This window comes from Neoarius graeffei, chromosome 26 (assembly GCF_027579695.1).
Source record: "Neoarius graeffei isolate fNeoGra1 chromosome 26, fNeoGra1.pri, whole genome shotgun sequence".
In the NCBI taxonomy this organism is placed as follows: Eukaryota; Metazoa; Chordata; class Actinopteri; order Siluriformes; family Ariidae; genus Neoarius; species Neoarius graeffei.
The window spans coordinates 47,782,042-47,804,094 of record NC_083594.1 but is presented as its reverse complement, the minus strand read 5'-3'; the positions used below and the strand labels follow the sequence as shown (position 1 = coordinate 47,804,094).

At 41.3% G+C, this 22,053-nt stretch overlaps 1 protein-coding gene across 3 annotated transcripts in view; it reads right to left on the bottom strand.

Annotated features, from left to right (window-relative positions):
* fhit (fragile histidine triad diadenosine triphosphatase) overlaps positions 1–22,053 on the bottom strand; it is a 623,061-nt gene that overhangs the window by 124,772 nt on the left and 476,236 nt on the right. For all 3 annotated transcript variants that reach the window (XM_060910954.1, XM_060910955.1, XM_060910956.1), the window contains 2 exons: positions 19,203–19,348; positions 9,555–9,584 (listed from right to left, as the gene is read on the bottom strand). In XM_060910954.1, the coding sequence (XP_060766937.1) occupies positions 9,555–9,584; positions 19,203–19,348 (176 nt within the window). The remainder of the gene's footprint in view (positions 1–9,554; positions 9,585–19,202; positions 19,349–22,053) is intronic.

Below are 22,053 nucleotides of genomic sequence, written 5' to 3'. Positions count from 1 at the left end.
AGAAACTGTACTTTCTGAATCTGTCAATAACTCAAAATGCCCCTGGGCTGACATGTGTCCCTGGATTCTGTGATCTGCCACATATATATATATATATATATATATATATATAATCTCATCTCATTATCTCTAGCCGCTTTATCCTGTTCTACAGGGTCGCAGGCAAGCTGGAGCCTATCCCAGCTGACTACGGGCGAAAGGCGGGGTACACCCTGGACAAGTCGCCAGGTCATCACAGGGCTGACACATAGACACAGACAACCATTCACACTCACATTCACACCTACGGTCAATTTAGAGTCACCAGTTAACCTAACCTGCATGTCTTTGGACTGTGGGGGAAACCGGAGCACCCGGAGGAAACCCACGCGGACACGGGGAGGACATGCAAACTCCGCACAGAAAGGCCCTCGCCGGCCACGGGGCTCGAACCCGGACCTTCTTGCTGTGAGGCGACAGCGCTAACCACTACACCACTGTGCCGCCTATATGTATATATACACAGAGATATGAGTGCTAAATAAATTTAATTGGAGTGTGCTTAAAGCAGGTTCGATAGATGTCCAGCGTGTAACAAGTACCACTCCAAACATCATCTGATTAATCCCTTAGCTACAGACACTAGGAAAGGAAGCAAGAGGCGCATGTACTGCAATGACCTTCTCCACACAAAGATAAATATGTTATGGATCCATTATGAACAGAGAGCCATTGATCTGACGACTCCATATACACACAACTGGGTTATGCTGGCAATGATGTATATATTCAGGCATTTTTTTAATGTACTCCAGACCATCATGCTCTCGAAGCAAGATAAATGACCCTCCTAAGGAAGACAAATGACTAAATTCCTGAGTCGTTCCCCCGCATTCTTTCTGCTCGATGGAGAATGAGGAAACCCAATTTTATCATATGAATACTTAGAACACTCTTCAGTCCTCATGTACCTTCAGGCTGGGAAGTCAGTAAAAATGCATTCATTTCTATAGACTGTGGCTTCTTTTTTTTTTTTTTATTTAATCACGCCCTCTTTTTTTTAACGTCCCAGCACCTGATTGCAGTAAAACCAATGACAAATGGCATGGGCACACTTAACAGAGCAGGTGTGCACGAGATAATCTGTTTTCATAAAAGGACTGGGCAGGAGTCTAATTTAGAGTAAGTCCATGTTGAAAATGAGTTTATAAAATATGGAGATGACTCGACACAGTTACTTAGGAAGCACGGAAAACACGAACGGCGTCCTTGCCATTAACGCTTTCACGTGGCCCAAAGATGGCTGTCATCTTACAAAGAAAAGATCAAAAGATATAACACAAAATTGCATCAGGTCCGCAGATTATTTCGCGGGCCACGCTGGGAATGGATGCACGTTCCTTGGCCCAGGCCACGGTTCATCCATTCGAGTGGAAAATTCCATCTGAAATCTATTTCAATTTAACCTTGTTTGTATTGACAACCTATATCATCTCATCTCACACTCACAGCAGCTGAGAAATTGGCTATCGCCAAATTGGCAATAAAAATAAAGATTAAAAGGAGGTCCACCAGAGGTGCTTTTTTTGAGCTGGTAGTCTCATATTTTCACTCCCATCGAGCTCTCTTCTGAAAACAGCATAACCGTGTTTATTAATAATTCAGGATTATTTATTTTTTTCTTAACACAATTTCAAGAATCAGTCTCCCCAGACAGCAGATGGCTCATGGACCGGTTAACTCTTCATGTACCACCGAGGACAACTCCAACGCAAACTCCCAACCATGCTGCAGAACTTCCAGGCCAACCAATAAGTCAAAACTCCATTTTAGGACACCACGGCCATTAGAGGTGGTGATTGAGTATGCGGGGTTCGGCAGCATGGAGGAACTTGTGCCTTGCTGTTAATGCTATGACCGCAGGGCTGTTTTTCTCCACCGGGGGAGGATTGATGCTACCAGCATGCACTGTGGGGCTAATGAATACGAAGGAGACGAGAGGGAGCAAAAGCAACATTAACAACCGTGACCAAAAAAAAGACAACACTGAAAACCAAGCACTCCCAAACCCTCCATTAAACAGAAGTAATTTTTTTTTTGTGTGTGTGTGTGTGGACATTTTTGCTTTGCTTTTCTTTCATTACCTTTGCCTTTTGGGCTAAATTCTGGATATAAACAGATTCACAAGGAGTTTACTTTCCTAACTATGTTTATTTCTGCTTTTAAAAAAAATCAGGCTGATAAATGCGCCTTGTAATGTTTGGTTTACCAAGACATTACTGATGTGATTTGTCAGTCATATAATGAAATGGGGGCGGCACGGTGGTGTAGTGGTTAGCGTTGTCGCCTCACAGCAAGAAGGTCCAGGTTCGAGCCCCGTGGCCGACGAGGGCCTTTCTGTGCGGAGTTTGCATGTTCTCCCCGTGTCCGCGTGGGTTTCCTCCGGGTGCTCCGGTTTCTCCCACAGTCCAAAGACATGCAGGTTAGGTTAACTGGTGACTCTAAATTGAGCGTAGGTGTGAATGTGAGTGTGAATGGTTGTCTGTGTCTATGTGTCAGCCCTGTGATGACCTGGCGACTTGTCCAGGGTGTACCCCGCCTTTCGCCCGTAGTCAGCTGGGATAGGCTCCAGCTTGCCTGCGACCCTGTAGAAGGATAAAGCGGCTAGAGATAATGAGATGAGATGAGATAATGAAATGGAATGGCATAACATCAGTGTGTTCCTGTGAGTATTTCAAAAACTGCTGATCTCCTGGGATTTTAACGCATAGCAGTCTTTCGAGCTTCTCCAGAATGGTGAGGAAATGCCTTGCTGATGAAAGAGGTCAGATGAGAATGGCTAGAATGGTTCAAGTTGACAGAAAGACTACCATAACTCAAATAACCACTCTTTACAACTGTGCTGAGCCGAAAAGCATCTCAGAATGCACAACATGCCAATCCTTGAGGTGAATCCTTGACCTGCAGCAACAGAAGATGAAATCAGGTTCCACTGCTGTAAGCTAAGAAAAGGAATCTGAGGTTACATGGACCACAGGCTCGCCAAAACTGGACAGCGGAAGACTGGAAAAAGATGAGGTGATGTTGGACCAGGTGATGCTGTTTTAATGGTTCAGGACCATTGTCAAGAGAGTCTTTAAATCATGTTAATAAAAAAAGCCTGCTTTGCTCATAGCTAACTCCTGAACTCCTGTAACGGGGCACCAAAGCACCCAAGCGTTCCAACATCAGAGTCCATTTGTACACCAGAACAAACTTTATTCTGAAGACGATCCAGCTATGACCCATCAGATCCAGGCTTCTGATCCATGCCCTGTTGCTGCATCTTTTTCATTATCCAATGGAGCTGCTTTCTGTCTGAAGAAGCCACTGGCACTTATTCTGAGGTGTCCTGTGTCAAGGACATTAGACACTGGATGCTTATTCACTTATTATCAGTTAGATGTAGGCTTTCTGATTACATAGTAACTCTGAATGGCCTTTCTGTTTCTTCATGTGCAGCAGTAGAAGACCTTGGTGTGCTCATTGAATCCAGTCTTTCATTTGAAGCTCATATTGATAACATTACCCGGATAGCTTTCTTTCATCTCAGAAATATTGCCAAGATAAGAAATATAATGTCACGACACGATGCAGAAAAACGAGTCCATGCTTTTGTTACCTCTAGACTGGATTATTGTCATGCCTTACTGTCTGGATGTTCCAATAAGTGCATAAACAAGCTCCAGTTAGTTCAAAATGTAGCAGGAAGAGTCCTTACTAGAACTAAAAGATATGACCACACTGCATTGGCTCCCAATCAAATTTTGCATTGATTATAAAATAGTACTATTGACCTATAAAGCACTGAATGGTCTCGCGCCACTTGAGTGAACTTCCGGTCCTTTATGACCCACCACACCTACTAAGATCAAAAGGTGCAGGCTATCTGTTGGTACCTCATTTCGTGAAGGCTACCTCAGAGGGCAGAGCCTTTTCTTACAAAGCCCCACAGTTATGGAACAGCCTTCCAAGTAGTGTTCGAGACTCAGACACAGTCTCAGTGTTTAAGTCTAGGCTGAAAACATATCTGTTTAGTCAAGCCTTTTGTTAATAGTTTTTAATGAGGTAAAGGAGTAGATCTGGAGGGTCCTCAGGCATAGTGTTTTGGTAAACTGGGATGTATGGATGCTGTTCCCCCCCCCCCCCCCCACACACACACACACATTCACTCGGGTTTGTTGACGGTGTAGTGACTGCTGCTTTATGTCCCAGGGCTCCCTCGTGTCTATGTTATCTTCTGGCTCTCCCTTTTAGTTATGCTGTCCTAGTTAGTTTTGCCGAAGTCCCTGCTTGCACTCAGTGCAAAACGGATACTGTTCTTAAACATTAGGTGACACCGAGCATACCCAACAACCTGTCCCCCCGTCTCTTCCCTCTGTCTGTCCCTCTCTGAGTTATATGTCTCGATCCTGAGACACCAGTGATGTTGAGCTCTTCTGCTCTCCAGACTCGCCTGATCCATCCTGATGCCCTACGTCTGGCTGGAGTCTCATCTCATCGCTCCTGTGGAAGACGGCCCCATATGGACAGTCAAAAGTCACACTTGGAAGACGCTCTGGACACTTACAGTAATGCTTTTACAGTATGCCTGAGGACTATAGTTGACTTGCTAACTTTAGGACTCCAGTTGTCATGAAGAGTTTTCCATCAACAGTTTATAACTTCAACAAAACAGACTTCATGTTAAAACTATAATGATTTTCCTGATTTCACAGTTATACTTTGTGACTCTATAGGACACAGTTATAGAAGCGAGTTATTTATAATCATGTTATCTGTTTTCACCCAGATGAGGATGGGTTCCCTTTTGAGTCTGGGTCCTCTCAAGGTTTCTTCCTCGTGTCGTCTGAGGGAGTTTTTCCTTGCCACAGTCGCCACAGGCTTCTCATTGGGGATAAATTAGGGATAAAATTAGCTCATGTTTAAAGTCTTTAATTTTCTGTAAAGCTAGATGTGTTACGTTCATTATGTCTTCTTATTAAATCAAATCATTAGTTTTCTTTTTTCAGACATGTAAAAGTTTTTTCCTTTACCTGACGTTTCGACGGTGTAACTTCCGTCTTCATCAGAGGGTCACCCAGATGTTGGTGTGTGATGTGCTTTTATAATCAGCTGATGTTACTTTTACATGTCTGAAAAAAGAAAACTAATGATTTGTTTCTGTAAAGCTGCTTTGTGACAATATCTGTTATAAAAAGCGCGATACAAATAAACTTGACTTGAGTTATTCGAAGGCCTCTCGATGGTGAAGGCTTTGACGCAATGCTCACGTCGCTTAGGAATCAAGAGCACGTGAAAATGTAATGCACACCAGACCTGCTGCAGGATACCTCATAATTGGATCAGGCCATGTTTATTGAAGGATTTACCAGATCCAATGTGGATTTAACGAACTTGCAGAGAAAGTGACTTTGAATCCTGTGCCTTCAGAGGCTTGAATTGGAAGGGCGTAGCCCCACCCATCCCCTCCAAATAAAAAGAAGTTCAATGTTATGCTTTTTATGTAATACTGCAGATATTTCGTTTTCGATTTGACGAGCTGGAAATGGCAGATCCTGTGGCCTCAGGTCTGATTAGAGTCATTGGGATTATGGGGCCTCCTCTGGGTTCCCTGGCTTTACAACTTCTCTTCGAATTACACCATTAACATTTCAATATTACTCTCCACTCCAGGCTACAGGCAGTTCTCTCACCGCAACCGCTGTAAATGTATAATTAATAAACTTCCATGTGCAGTAAAAATGGATATGTGCACATTAAGGACAACACTGTTAATGCCATTCAGTAGGAAAATTAGCATCAGGGAGGGTGAGAATGGTGCAGAATATAGATATTTTGCTCAACTTATTTAGTGAACTTTGATAGTCAGTGTTTCAAGTAATCAGTACAAGACTAATCCTAATGTTCTGACTCTTAAAAAAAAATATATATATATATATATATAATATATATATTTTTTTAATAATTAAACCGATTAAAAATGGCCGATGCAATTACCCCGTATTCATCAGGGAAATTAGTCTAGAATCCTGCATCAAATTAGGGAAAATTCTCAAGAAATAATCATACTGATGACCTAAGAAAGACTCGGTGACCCAGTATGATGTGGTTCATTTCGACATTAAACGATACCAAAGCTACCCACGGTGATTCACAGTCCTGCCGAGGTGCACTGCGACCCTAATCACAGCTGAACACACTAATCAAACTCTGAATATTAACACCCGTGCGTTAACGCTGCAGGGCCAGGCCACAATTATCTTTGTGTGCAAAATTAAGGTCCTAATCGAGCTATTCTTCATTGCAATCAGCACACTACCTGGTTTTCTTCATCAGCTCATGTCCTTAAGAAAGAAATGGGGCTAATTTGTAAAATCTAGAAGCGTCATGTTTGATTTAGATGAACTCCAGACTGAGCTGTTTATAGGATTATTAGGATGCACAGACATAGACAGGTATCGGGTATTCTTGGGTTTCACGTGACGTCACATCCGCCTCATTAGTTATTCAAAACTTTAGCTGGTGGTCTACCAAAGCTCAGTTGACAAAGCGTTTGTATGGTGAAGGTGCATCGCTCGCATGAAAAATGCCTTACGCTTGCGTTGTTTTAGGTTGTTCGAATCGATCGAACCGTGAAACTGATAAAAGTTTCTTCAGGGTTCCCCGTGAACTAATAAAAAAGGGTGAACGAATACAGGATTTCACAAAAAGATGTCGAGAAAGGTGACTTTTGAAACTCTCACTGAAATCGAAGGGAGCCAAGTTTGTATCTCCCTCCCAGCTACGGCGTTAGTGTTTTCCAAGTACTTTTCTTGCTATGTGTCGTTATTTTACAGTACTTTCTTTAGTCATGAAGCGCTCAAGTCCCCAGCTGTTTCTTTGCTTACTCCCCACTCGGTGGCCGCCATACTGAAAACAACACGTGTCTCGCTTTTTTTTTTAACAGGGTGTCTGAGTGGTATTTTCAACAAGTCTTTCAGCAAGTGTACGCGATCAAAACAACCACGAATAATAAAGCCCATATGCATGAAGGTCGCAACAAAATTCTTCCCCAGCCGTACAGTTACAATGCACCGCGATCACTTCTCCGTCTTGTTGAACTAAGATCCAGGTCTTTAAAGGGGTTTTGTGAATGATTTACCTGAGAGATAAGAGCCAACACAAGTGAGAATCAAGCCAACTGTTGTTTGTTTACACTTCAGCTTGCAGCGCTTTGTTGTAAAGACACGAACAAAAAGCTTTAAAAAAAAAAAACATATTACATGGGCAGAAACAATACAGGATTCATTCGGCAGCGACTTGATAGCGAGGTCCTTTACCCAGCCACATACAAAAAAGTTGTAAGTCTCCATACTCTTCCACACTTTCATCTGTTTTGCGGTGTAGAAGGACGTCTGCAACACCAGATAGTTCGAGATGTCGGGGAACTCGACTGAAGAGTCGTTTTCGAGATTGGATGACAAATCCTTCTTTCCCAGACTGTACGTGTCGATTCCATTGCACATAGCAATCTTCTGAATATATCTAAAGCCAGCAGTGGCTTCTAGATTACGAGCGTACTCTGATAAGTTACCGTTAGTTGTTTGCACTACGGCAGCCGTTTTGGTTTGCTTGACCACCTGCAATTTTGCCGGAAGTGAAATCGCTAAGAAAAGTCACGTGGCCGAAACCCAAGAATCAGGTATCGGCCCAAGAATGAGCTCATTGAGACAAAGGCTCTGATACATAAGAACGTTTGCTACCATTTGACAATTTGTGATGTAAGCCTTGTGTACATTACTGTCTTAATGACAGATGACATTAAATTATGATATGAATAATAATGACATATTTCACGTTGAATGATAGCAATCAAAGCAAAGCAGGCTGCAAACTGCGCTCTGCGACAATATCAAGAGGAACCACAGCATCAGCATCAAAGTAACTAGAAAGACACTCAGTAGAGTGCATATACTTCCACCAAGCCATATATCATCAACATCAAAATGCAATCACTTGAACCTCAGATAATACTAAAGCTGTCCACCAAATTTCATCAAAATCTGTTTGCTACTTTTTGAGTTACATTGGGAAAAGACAAAACATTCCTGGAGCCACATACATATCCAGATTTGTATCACATTCTAAACAATTGTTCTTTGGCCCATGGCTCACCTTTCCTCCAAATTTCATCAAAATCCATTTGCGACTTTTTGAGTTATGTTGGGAAAAGACAAAAAATTCCTGGATCTGCATACATATCCAGATTTGCATCAAATTCTAAATAACTGTTCCATGGTCCATCTTTCCTCCAAATTTCATCAAAATCCATTCATTACTTTTTGAGTAACGTTAGGAAAAGACAAAAAAAAAATCCTGGATCTACATACATGTCTGGATCCTGGATCCACATACATATCCAGATTTGCATCAAATTCTAAACAACTGTTCTTTGGCCCATGGCCCACCTTTCTTCCAAATTTCATCACAATCCATTTGCGACTTTTTGAGTTACGTTGGAAAAAGACAAGAAATTCCTGGATCTGCATACAAATATGGATCCTGGATCCACATACCGTACATCTCCAGACTTGCATCAAATTCTAAACAACTATTATTTGACCCATGTCCCACTTTTCCTCCAAATTTCATCAAAATCTGTTCACTACTTTTTGAGTTATGTTGGGAACAGGCAAACAAACAAACGGAGGTGAAAACCTAACCACCTCGGAGGTAATCAATCAATGCTGCTAGATGAGACAAAACATCTACAGACAACGCTAGAAGGGTGAAACATACAAAATGTTCTCCTGCAAACCTCCTCAATCCACGGTCCAAAAATAGCTAGCTAATCCACTTTGTTTAAAATCAATTATCTAATATTATAAAGAAGGAGCCTTGTAACTTGTGCATGAACATAACATGCATGAGCACATGCTGGTGCTTTTCAGGGCCACTATTTAAACTCAGAAAGATAAACCGAGCTAAATAACATGCCCTTGATTACTTCGTTCTAAATAGGATAATCAGCTCGATGCCAGTGAGTACCAAAAAGCATGTTGTCGTACTCTCGAATTCAAAGAATTACAATTCTACTTTGAAAAGTTGTACCAAAGCAACCAGGCAGACGCATGTAAAATACGGGCCTCTGGCTTTCATTCAAAACTCTTCCTGTCTCGGGGGCGTCGTGGCTTGGGTGGATGAGGCGCCATGCCGTGGGTCCGGGGACCCGGGTTCGGTTCCGGCCCGGGGTCGTTTCCCGATCCCTCCCCGTCTCTATCTCCCGCTTGTTTCCTGTCTCTGCACTGTCCTATCCAATAATAAAGGTGAAAAAGGCCCAAAAAAAATCTTAAAAAAAAAAAAACTCTTCCTGTCTCAGTCTATGGTTCTAACCCCTAAAGATACAGACAAACATTTTAAAATAACTCCATTAAAAATTGACACACTCCACAGATTTGGAACGTGCACATGAAAAACAATTATTATTTAATACAAGCTAAGCATCAGCGAGACCTCATGATAAATTTAAAGGAAGTACATTATTATTCCTTTACCTTCACCGTTTGTCCGGCCTCAGGTCCGTCCTGTTGGGAACAGAAGCAGATAATTAGGAATGATCTGGAATTCTGAAGGATCCAAGTCAATAATTCAGCAGCATTTTAATTTCAAATTAATCGTTTCACCGCTGTGGCACCTCATGAATTTTGACGTGAGGTTTTACCTTTCTGTCTATTTCTCACATATTTAACAATCAGAGGATTGTCACAAGTTAATGAAAAGTCAGAATCGTGGCTCTGTACAGATTATCAGGATATATAAATCCTGTACCTGAATAGAATATTACCTGAACCTTAAAACCCCATTGATCTCAAGCATATACTCTGTATGGTATCATGTGTACTATGATAAACATGTCATCAGAATCTTATTATTTTCATTTCTTCAAGGGTTCTTCAGATAATTATGGGTTTAAAGGGTTCTCCAGAGGGATTTTATAAAGTACTCTCACATGCTCATATGCTCAACAGTTTTATCCAAGGCAAATGTCTGTAATCTAAAGCAAGCAGGCATTCTTAAAAAGGAAAAAAAAAAGTTTAATATCTTGCCCTTTTAGGTTTTATGGTTTCCATCGAGGGAAATGAAAAGCTCGCTTTAGAAGTCTACAAATGATTAACTATTAAGAACCCTTGAGAAACCGTTCTTCAAAGAGTGTCGAGCTGAACTTAAATTTAACAAAAAAAAAAAAAAAACACGTCAATCACGTCTTAATGGCTGTTTGGTTTGGTCTCGGCAGATTCTACCATAACAGAGGCCAGTTAAGTCCCATCTCCTTAAATTGCTGAATTGGTTATTTTGATCATTCTATTAAGTTTTTCTAGTAGCATTTGGGGTCTTGGACATTCACAGTAAATTTTAGGACAGTAGTCCTGGTAACTAATTAATAAAAGCCTGACATGACAGACATGCTAAATGACAATAGAAACACATCGGTTTCTATCATCAAAATCTGACAGACAAACTAACGTCTGCCATCATATTCTGACAGACACTCTAGATGACAATAGCAACAAAACTGTTTCGTACATTATTAATCTGACAAATTTAGTAATAATATTAAATACCTCATCACTAGAACCAAATAATAAAATAAAATATTGAAATAAAAAAAGATATAAAATTTATTTTCAAAATTGAAATCTCATCTCATCTCATTATCTCTAGCCGCTTTATCCTGTTCTACAGGGTCGCAGGCAAGCTGGAGCCTATCCCAGCTGACTACGGGCGAAAGGCGGGGTACACCCTGGACAAGTCACCAGGTCATCACAGGGCTGACACATAGACACAGACAACCATTCACACTCACATTCACACCTACGGTCAATTTAGAGTCACCAGTTAACCTAACCTGCATGTCTTTGGACTGTGGGGGAAACCGGAGCACCCGGAGGAAACCCACGCGGACACGGGGAGAACATGCAAACTCCACACAGAAAGGCCCTCGCCGGCCCCGGGGCTCGAACCCAGGACCTTCTTGCTGTGAGGTGACAGCGCTACCCACTACACCACCGTGCCGCCCAAAATTGAAATATCAACAATAATTGTCAGAACAGTGACGATAGACACGACTGCGTCACTTTCGCGGGGAAATAACACATTGAAATGGCCTGTCGGCTGAAAGGGTCACAAGTGGCTCTGATTTATCTCAACTTACGATAGTTTTCCTCCAGAAAATTTTAAATATGAATGCACAAATATATTCTCAATGTTTCTATCGGCAAAAATTTCTATCGTCAGGATAGCTGACTGAAAATCTTACCTTGATTTTATTTGATGAAATCTAGCTGTCAGAACTCCAAGTCTTGCCCGGAAGTAAATGTCTGCTGTCACAAAAATCATGCGCAGTAGAATTTCCCCTTTGCGTCAGTCAACATGTGCGTGGTGAGGGCTTGAATTTTGCTATCGTCAGGTGCATTTGACTGACAGACTGACGATAGCATTTTTTAAAAATAACTGTGCGCTTCTCTCGTGAACGAAATAGTTTTTTCGCTGTTAATCTATTTCAACTCTATCTGTTGACACCCAAAAATGATAAAGCCTGCTTCCACACGATAACTACCAAAGATCCATAATGGCCGAGTCTATCGTCAGGTCATCTGACAGAAATTCACTGACGATAGCAACAGGGATAATGAAAGGTATTTTTAAAATGGGAGTTATGTCTGTCAGATATGTCAAAGAAATAGAACTTTATTCTTTAAAAATATTTTATTGATATACTCGGTGTATTTTGAAATGACGTGCTGTTTTAGAAGACCAAATACCATATTTTCAATCTTGAAAATATTACCTCACTGAAAAAAGGACAAGAAAAATGTCTTATTTTGTGGGCAAGTGGTTAATGGATCCAGTTACGGTAGAATCTGCCTCTCGCGAAGGGAACTCTTAAAGGTTGCATGTGGAACCCTGGACCAAACAGAAAGCTCATTTTGGTGAGAGCTGTAACGAACCCTCAAGGTTTAGAGCTTCCAAACTTCACTTCAGAAATGACTAGAACAGAACCCTAACCACACGGCGACCGAGATTGTGATGTAAATCTGAGAAACGGTCTCCTTGGGGTCATAGCAAACACTTTTGATGCTTTTCATTTCCTGCATTTGTTTTTGTTTTCACAAGAAAATAAATGAACTCCAACATGGAACCTTTATTTTTTCGTATTGGGAACCATGGATACCGTGCAGCCTGGGACAATCTACTGAAAGCAGACGCATCTAATCTCCAATCTCGTCGCGCTGCCTTTGAGTGAAGGAATATTGATTATAGTGTTTCGTCAGATAAGTGAAATCATTTTCTTTTGTCAGGCAGCGCAACACAGTGGGAGAGAAGCCATCTGGAATTAGCATAAATATCAAAGGTTATGCAAAATGAAGGTACTCTCTCTCTCTTTCTCTCTGATGCACTCGTGAACACATTACTCCAGCAGGTGGTATTCTCCTGTTAGTTCTCCATGCATGTGAAATAACCAGAATTGTACTTGAAGAATCCCTTGAAGAACAGACAGACAGCTGTAAAAGGACAATAGGCAATGCAAATGGATGATGGTAGAATATAGTTTTTATGTTTCTTTAACATTTCCTCGCTCAAGCTGTTCATGTCGATGTATTCTCCATGGAAACAGAATCCATTAGTTAGACCATTATCACTGATTGATTCTCAGCTGTAGACTAAAAAGATGAGGGAAACAGAAAAAAAAAATCATGGTTCCATTATGGCATTAGCGTAGAACAAGGAGGAACGGCAGACTTGTTTTATGTAATGGGAGATCTTATACTGTAAGGAGCGGGCTAGACAATAGTGAACAAATAAACAGTTTAGAACGAGAGCATTTCCTCAAAGATAAGCTCATTAAATGCATGTTCTAGTGTTACAATTTATGGGCTGTTTCGCAATCACATATGGTTTTCAGGTCCACAATGGTCCAGAAATCAGGTCTTAGATATTTGTGTTTCTCTGCAGCCAAAAATGACCTTTTGTGATGGAAATTTCAGAGCTACACATCATATCCTGGGCGTGTTATACAACCCCGATTCCAAAAAAGTTGGGACAAAGTACAAATTGTAAATAAAAACGGAATGCAATGATGTGGAAGTTTCAAAATTCCATATTTTATTCAGAATAGAACATAGATGACATATCAAATGTTTAAACTGAGAAAATGTATCATTTAAAGAGAAAAATTAGGTGATTTTAAATTTCATGACAACAACACATCTCAAAAAAGTTGGGACAAGGCCATGTTTACCACTGTGAGACATCCCCTTTTCTCTTTACAACAGTCTGTAAACGTCTGGGGACTGAGGAGACAAGTTGCTCAAGTTTAGGGATAGGAATGTTAATCCATTCTTGTCTAATGTAGGATTCTAGTTGCTCAACTGTCTTAAGTCTTTTTTGTGGTATCTTCTATTTTATGATGCGGCAAATGTTTCCTATGGGTGAAAGATCTGGACTGCAGGCTGGCCAGTTCAGTACCCGGACCCTTCTTCTACGCAGCCATGATGCTGTAATTGATGCAGTATGTGGCTTGGCATTGTCACGTTGGAAAATGCAAGGTCTTCCCTGAAAGAGACGTCGTCTGGATGGGAGCATATGTTGCTCTAGAACCTGGATATACCTTTCAGCATTGATGGTGTCTTTCCAGATGTGTAAGCTGCCCATGCCACACGCACTAATGCAACCCCATACCATCAGAGATGCAGGCTTCTGAACTGAGCGCTGATAACAACTCGGGTCGTCCTTCTCCTCTTTAGTCCGAATGACACGGCGTCCCTGATTTCCATAAAGAACTTCAAATTTTGATTTGTCTGACCACAGAACAGTTTTCCACTTTGCCACAGTCCATTTTAAATGAGCCTTGGCCCAGAGAAGACGTCTGCACTTCTGGATCGTGTTTAGATACGGCTTCTTCTTTGAACTATAGAGTTTTAGCTGGCAACGGCGGATGGCACGGTGAATTGTGTTTACAGATAATGTTCTCTGGAAATATTTGGAAATATGGCGCAGAATTAGGGGGATTGGTGATCCTCTTCCCATCTTTACTTCTGAGAGCCGCTGCCACTCCAAGATGCTCTTTTTATACCCAGTCATGTTAATGACCTATTGCCAATTGACCTAATGAGTTGCAATTTGGTCCTCCAGCTGTTCCTTTTTTGTACCTTTAACTTTTCCAGCCTCTTATTGCCCCTGTCCCAACTTTTTTGAGATGTGTTGCTGTCATGAAATTTCAAATGAGCCAATATTTGGCATGAAATTTCAAAATGTCTCACTTTCGACATTTGATATGTTGTCTATGTTCTATTGTGAATACAATATCAGTTTCTGAGATTTGTAAATTATTGCATTCCGTTTTTATTTACAATTTGTACTTTGTCCCAACTTTTTTGGAATCGGGGTTGTAGTATTTGTGGTGAGAAGACGGCGTATAGTGTGTTTCTCAAACTGACCACCTTTCTTATAGTCCACAAGAATAAGGCATACAAGGTGAAAAACTGTTGAAATGGATGTGATTTTAAGTAGTGATAGAAAGGTCTGTTAAGCATGCTTGAACTGGGACAGGCTGGTCTGATTGCTACTTGTTTTGGTTCGTTACATCCTTGAGATTTATCTTCACTTGCACATTCTGCTGTCTGCTTAATGAAGCTGATGTTGACCAGTAATGCCTTTCATCTTTTCAGAAGACTATCATCTTGACGGGTGATGTAATGGGACATCATGTCTTTCTTCTTTTATACAGTAGTGTAGTCTAAACCAGTGATGTAATCCTTCATCACCTGTTTACGTTATACATAGCTTTGTCAATTAAATCCAATCATATTGCTACAAGAACCTCTTGAATGTGAATATATACTCATGCTTGTCCTACAATAAACTGAGAAATGTCTCTGAGCAGCTGTGTCTGTGTCAGTGACTGTTTGCTCCCGGATCGATCCGTGAGGCAGAATCTCTTCGGCAGCAGAGGTCTACATTCCTACAGTGCCTTGAAAAAGTATTCATACCCCTTGAACTTTTTTCACATTTTTCCACCTTACAACCATGAACTTAAAAGTTTTTTATTGAGATTTTATGTGATAGACCAACACAGAGTAGCACATAATTGTGAAGTGAAACGAAAATGATGAATGGTCTTCAAAATTTTAAACAAATAAAAATGTGGTGTGCATTAGTATTCAGCCCCCTGTACTCTGATACCTCTAAATACAATCCAGTGCAATCAATTGCCTTCAGAAGTCATCTAATTAGTTAATAGAGTCCTACTGTGTGTAATTTACTCTCAGCATAAATACACTTGTTCTGTGAAGGCCTCAGTGGTTTGTTAGAGAGCACTGAAGAACAAACAGCATCATGAAGACCAAAGAACTCACCAGACAGGTCAGGAATAAAGTTCTGGAGAAGTTTAAAGCAGGGTTAGGTTATAAAAAAAATATCCCAAGCTCTGAACATCTCAAGAAGCACTGTTCAATCCATTATTCAAAAATGGAAAAAGTATGGCACAACTGCAAACCTACCAAGACATGGCCGTCCACCTAAACTGACAGAGCGAGCAAGGAGAGCACTGGTCAAAGAAGCAGCCGAGAGGCCCATGATCACTCTGGAGGAGCTGCAGAAATCCACAGCTCAGGTGGGAGAATCTGTGCACAGGACAACTATAAGTCGTACACTCCGCAAATCAGGCCTTTTTGGAAGAGTGGCAAGAAGAAAGCCATTGTTGAAAGACAGGCATAAGAAGCCATGTAGGGGACACAGCAAACATGTGGAAGAAGGTGCTTTGGTCAGATGAGACCCAAGTTGAACTTTTTGGCCTCAATGCAAAGCGCTATGTGTGGCGGAAAACTAACACTGCTCATCACCCTGCACACACCATCCCCACTGTGAAACATGGTGGTGGCAGCATCATGCTATGGGGATGCTTTTCTTCAGCAGGGACAGGGAAGCTGGTCAGAGTTGATGGGAAGATGGATGGAGCTAAATACAGGGCAATCCTGGAAGAAAACCTGTTGGAGGCTGCAAAAGACTTGAGATTGGGAAGGAAATTCACCTTCCAGCAAGACAATGACCCTAAACATACAGCCAGAGCTACAATGGAATGGTTTAGATCAAAGAATATTCATGTGTTAGAATGGCCCAGTCAAAGTCCAGATCTAAATCCCATTGACCATCTGTGGCAAGACTTGAAAATTGCTGTTCACAGACGCTCTCCATCCAATCTGGCTGAGCTTGAGCTATTTTGCAAAGAAGAATGGGCAAAAAATTTCAGTGTCTAGATGTGCAAAGCTGGTAGAGACATACCACAAAAGACTTGCATCTGTAATTGCAGCAAAAGGTGGCTCTACAAAGTATTGACGCAGGGGGGCTGAATACTAATGCACACCACATTTTTCAGGTTTGTATTTGTTTAAAATTTTGAAGACCATTTATCATTTTCGTTTCACTTCACAATTATGTGCTACTCTGTGTTGGTCTATCACATAAAATCTCAATAAAAAAACTTTTAAGTTCATGGTTGTCAGGTGGAAAAATGTGAAAAAGTTCAAGGGGTATGAATACTTTTTCAAGGCACTGTAGATCATACTTTGTGAGTTCAACCTCCTTCAGTACAGACAGATCAAACCTAACAAGTACAAATTTGCAAGGACTCTGAAGTGATGTTTGTACACGGTGGTAACTGTAAGAACAACTGATGATCCTTGTGGTTTTCCCAAGAGGACACTTTTTAACAGACTCGCATTTCAACCACGTGTGGAGCTCTGCTGCAAATGTGTCTTGCATCTTTTTCTCTGTTTTAAGTCCTCCATCCATCCATCCATTATCCGTAACCGCTTATCCTGTGCAGGGTCGTGGGCAAGTTGGAGCCTATCCCAGCTGACTATGGGCGAGAGGCGGGGTACACCCTGGACAAGTCGCCAGATCATCGCAGGGCTGACACATAGAGACAAACAACCATTCACACTCACATTCACACCTACAGTCAATTTAGTGCCATCAATTAGCCTAACCTGCATGTCTTTGGACTGTGGGGGAAACCGGAGCACCTGGAGGAAACCCATGTAGACACGGGGAGGACATGCAAACTCCACACAGAAAGGCCCCCATCAGCCCCTGGGCTCGAACCCAGGACCTTCTTGCTGTGAGGCAACAGTGCTAACCACTACACCACCGTGCCACCCTGTTTTAAGTCCTGTATTTTTTTTTTTTTACTATTCTCCTTCAAAAGAGCAAAATATGGTCTTTAAAAAGTTATTTATAATGTCATCATATGGTGAGTGTTTTCTGGAAAGGACAAAGGATTCTGTGGGAGGCACTTAGTTTGCAAAAAAAAAAAATTAACTTCCACTTAAATATATTTCTATTGTGAATGATATATATATATATATATATATATATATATATATATATATATATATACTGTATATATATACATATATACAGATATACAGTATACATCCCAACATTAGTGCTAGTTAGTGCTAAAAAAAATGCAATTCTGAATTTAACCAGTAAAATCTAAGTGTTATAATTAAAATTAAATGAAATGACCACAAGGTCAAAACTGAGCCTGCATTTGACTCTTACAGACATATTTATCAGAAATTTTCATCTAAATATGGAGGTGATTATAGGAAATCGTGCACGCTGATTGGTTGAGAGATTCAGACCATTTCTCGATAACCACCTCGAGTGACTTAGCAAAATGGCGGCCAATCGCTTCGTCACCGTAAGTGAGGAAGAATTAGAAATTATGAAAGAAAACGCTCTTCCTAAAAGCACTAGAGATGCTATAAAGTTTGGTCAAAAATATTCAAAGGTAAGGTGGAATTGTGATTTATTTTATCCATTTCAAAACAAAGTATTTTATGTGACTCGGCGTAGATAAGTTACACAAGTCTGCGCCGCGCCGTTATTACATTCACATGCTGCTTTTGAAGAATGAAATAAATTATTTTTAATACATTTTTGTTAAATCAGAGCAGTGTTGTAGTCGAATCACTAAACCTCGAGTCTGAGTCTAGTCTCGAGTCCCCAGTGTTCAAGTCTGAGTCAAGTCCAAGTCATTCAAGCAAATTTCGAGCCCGAGTCAAATCTACTATTGATCTGAGTCGAGTCCGAGAACAAGACTCCAACTGCGCCATTTGATGGTGGCTGTTGCTGCCTTTATGTGAAAGCGTCTCTGCTACTGTGTTGGACTAACGTTACCGCTCGACTGCCCCATTTTAGTTAACAGGCTACAGATAAAACACTTGTTCATTGCTCAGCAAGCCCCGCCCACTATCAACAGGGCAAATAACATGAGAGAGGGTTAACACCAGCTAGTTCATCGCTCAGCAAGCAAACCACACTATCAACAGAGCAATGAACATAGCGTGTCACTTCCCTCTCTGGGTGGAGTCTCGCCAAATGATGGTTGAAGTTCGAGGTCATCCCCGTCGTCTCCTCGATAGTTCTTCTACATATGGAACACATAGCAGTGCATTTTTTCCCACTGCACGAGAAGTCTGTATAAGCAAAGCGGACAATCCTGGGGCGTCTCTCCAGGCATTTTAGCGCCATTAACGTTAGTTTGTTCCTGAACATGACGTATGAACAGGTGAATGTGCGATCTCTTGCACGAAATTAGTATAAAAATTAATGTAGATATAAATATCTTATGCCAAATTATTATGGCATGTTACAAAAAAATAAATAAAAATTGAGTCCTCGTCTACAGTTTACGAGTCCGAATGCAGTTAATGCACGAGTCCGAGTCATCAGTGCTCAAGTCCAAGTCAAGTCATGGGTCCTTAAAATTAGGGCACGAGTCGGACTTGAGTACTCCAAGCCTGAATAAGAGACATTAGTGCTGTAGGTAGGGTTGGTGTGTACCTGTAAAATAAGGTCTAAAAAACTCCAGCATGTATATTCAGGACCTAGTTGGCGTTATTCAAAAAGACAACCATGATTGTGAAACAGCCCTTATATATCATCAAGCTACACAAAATCCAGTCCATAAGGCTGTTTTAATTTAGACCATGGATTCTAAAGTCATTTGGTGACCCAGATTAGACCATTTCCTGATCCAGTCCCAGCCTGAGAGACTTTCTATTTGTTTGACAGCGCTGGTGAAGAATAAAAGGTGAACGATCAGCAAATAAGCATGTGAGAGAAATGTTTACCTGGATAGCGATGGTCAAGGAGGAGGCACTGAAGTGTTTCTCTACAGCGTTGGCCACTCTCTGCGTGGTGCTGAACAAATCCGCCAGTTCATCAGCTCTCAGGTCACGGAAACGCTCCACCGGCCTTACGGGACACACTAACACATCTACAACAACAATCAGTCAAGGAAAGGTTCGACACATTCAGCACTAACCCATTCACATCACAGTGTGCAGAGTCGTCTGGAGAAAATGCCTGCATTTGGCAGTGGAAACGTGGGTTGGAAATCATTCCAAAACTAGTTTTGCAGCATGAGGAAATTCTAATGACACTCTAATGACTTACATTTTGATGAATAATTTATAAACAAGATATACTTTGGTTCACGGGGTTATACTTTCAAGGTGACCTGATAAGTCAATATTATTGGAATCAGACAATATTGTTGGGAAATAAAAAACATAAATGAAGAAATATAAACCGAGAATACACTTTTCATCTTCTCATGATCTTCAGGAAATGTGGATGAACTTCGTGTCAGCTGTTGATGTGAATTTTTAAGAAGTGTTGAGGTAACAGGGTGGAGTGAATGTTGACTAAAAGCTCATTGTTAATTATCTTTAATGGATGAGTCAGAAGAGAGAGAGAAGGATGTTTCGAAGAAGAAGAAGAAGCCTTTATTTGGTCACCACACACACACCATGCACCCAGAGCAGTGGGCAGCAATGCTAAAGCACCTGGGGAGCAGTTAGGGATTAGGTACCTTGCTCAAGGGCACTTCAGGAATGATACAGAGGGAGGGCAAAGTGATGTTTATTCACTCAACTCCCCTCACATTTTTCCTGCCGGTCCTGGGAATCAAACTGGCAACACTTTGGGCTCAAGGCTGCTTCTCTAACCTTCAGCTGCCCTGTTAGTGTAGGAAGCACGTGTTTAGGAAGTAAAATGTAGTTATAGTGAACTGGATCCAGGAGAAAGGGTTCTTTTCAAATAACTTCAAATAAGTTCTTTATTTGGACCATGCACATGGGTTCTTTTACCTGTGTTTAACATGTGATTTACCATTCCCTTTATTTTTTTTTAATATCCGTGGGATACAAATGGCAAAGCTACCAAAATTGTAAGCCTAGTTAGATTGCTAATGTTGTATTTCCTTTATGCTAGCTAGCTATCATATACCATCCATCCATCCATTATCTCATCTCATCTCATTATCTGTAGCCGCTTATCCTGTCCTACAGGGTCGCAGGCAAGCTGGAGCCTATCCCAGCTGACTACGGGCGAAAGGCGGGGTACACCCTGGACAAGTCGCCAGGTCATCACAGGGCTGACACATAGACACAGACAACCATTCACACTCACATTCACACCTACGCTCAATTTAGAGTCACCAGTTAACCTAACCTGCATGTCTTTGGACTGTGGGGGAAACCGGAGCACCCGGAGGAAACCCACGCGGACACGGGGAGAACATGCAAACTCCACACAGAAAGGCCCTCGCTGGCCACGGGGCTCAAACCCAGGACCTTCTTGCTGTGAGGCAACAGTGCTAACCACTACACCACCGTGCCACCTAGGGGTGTGCAAAAATATCGATACGGCGATATATCGCGATACTTTGTCTTCCGATTCAATATCGATACTCAATTTGAATATCGATATTTTTTCAAATAATAAATCATGTTTCAGACGGGTTGTAAATCCAGTACGACTTCCGCACCTCCGCTCCGCGAGGTGTCGCTGTGCCGCTACCTCACTGCAAGGCACTCTTCGTCTTCTGTTTTTTCCCCGGCGGTTGCAGTGAGGAAAAAAAACAAGCAAACATGGCTGCTAATGTAAACCTAGAGACGCCGCCGAACTTTAAGGCAGATGTTTGGAGGCACTTTGGATTCCAAAGGAAAGGAGAAAAAAACAGTGAGCTGGACAAAGAGTACGCACTCTGCAAAACCTGTTTCGCTCCAATTAGATATTCAGGTAACACAACAAACTTGCGAACTTACTTAGCACGACACCACCCCGACATATTAGCTCAGCCGGAGCCACCGAAACCCGACCCGAAGCAAACTACACTGGACAGCGCCAAAGTCCTCCCGTCTACTTCAGTGATGTGTGACTTACTGTAACTGTGAACTTAATTTTGTCATTTAAGGCCAAAGGCAAGAAGCTGCACTTTATTTTGCATTTTCAATTTTAGTGTGTGTGAGACACTGTATTTTATTTTGAGTATTTACTCAAAGTTCAGAAGAAACATGATTCACTGAGGTTTCAGTTCAGTTTCAGTGTGTGGACACTGACCCACACTGCACTTTGTTTCATAATTGTGCTCAGGGAGACTAAGATGCACACTGCACTTTTCAATGTGTTCCAGACAGTGTGCTGATCCTGCAAAATAAGCACAAGTTAAATGTTCTCCGGTATATGTTCTCAAGTTTACAAAGAACAAATTGATATTAGTGTCAGCACTGAAATGTATGTGCAGTCTGCAGTGCAAGTTTTAAGTTTTCATAAAACAATTTGATTCTGCTTGTTAAGCAGCACTGATGTGTCCATGCTTACAGAAAAGTTGATAATACTAGCACAGAAATGGGAATTTTCTGTATGTTGTAGTGAAGCAACTCTTGGTTTTGCCAGCAGTGGAATAGAGACAAATATATGTCTGCCAAGAGTTTGTAGTTATGTATGTGAAATGTAATTTTACAGTGGTCAATAAATTCTGATTTTCTTCAGTGACACAGATATCGTGATGTGGTTGAAATTTCTTGCAATATATCGATTATCGCAGAATCGCTGTACCGTGATATTATCGTTATCGTGGGCAAAATATCGCCATAGTATCGTATCGTGAGGTATCTGGTGATACCCAGCCCTAGT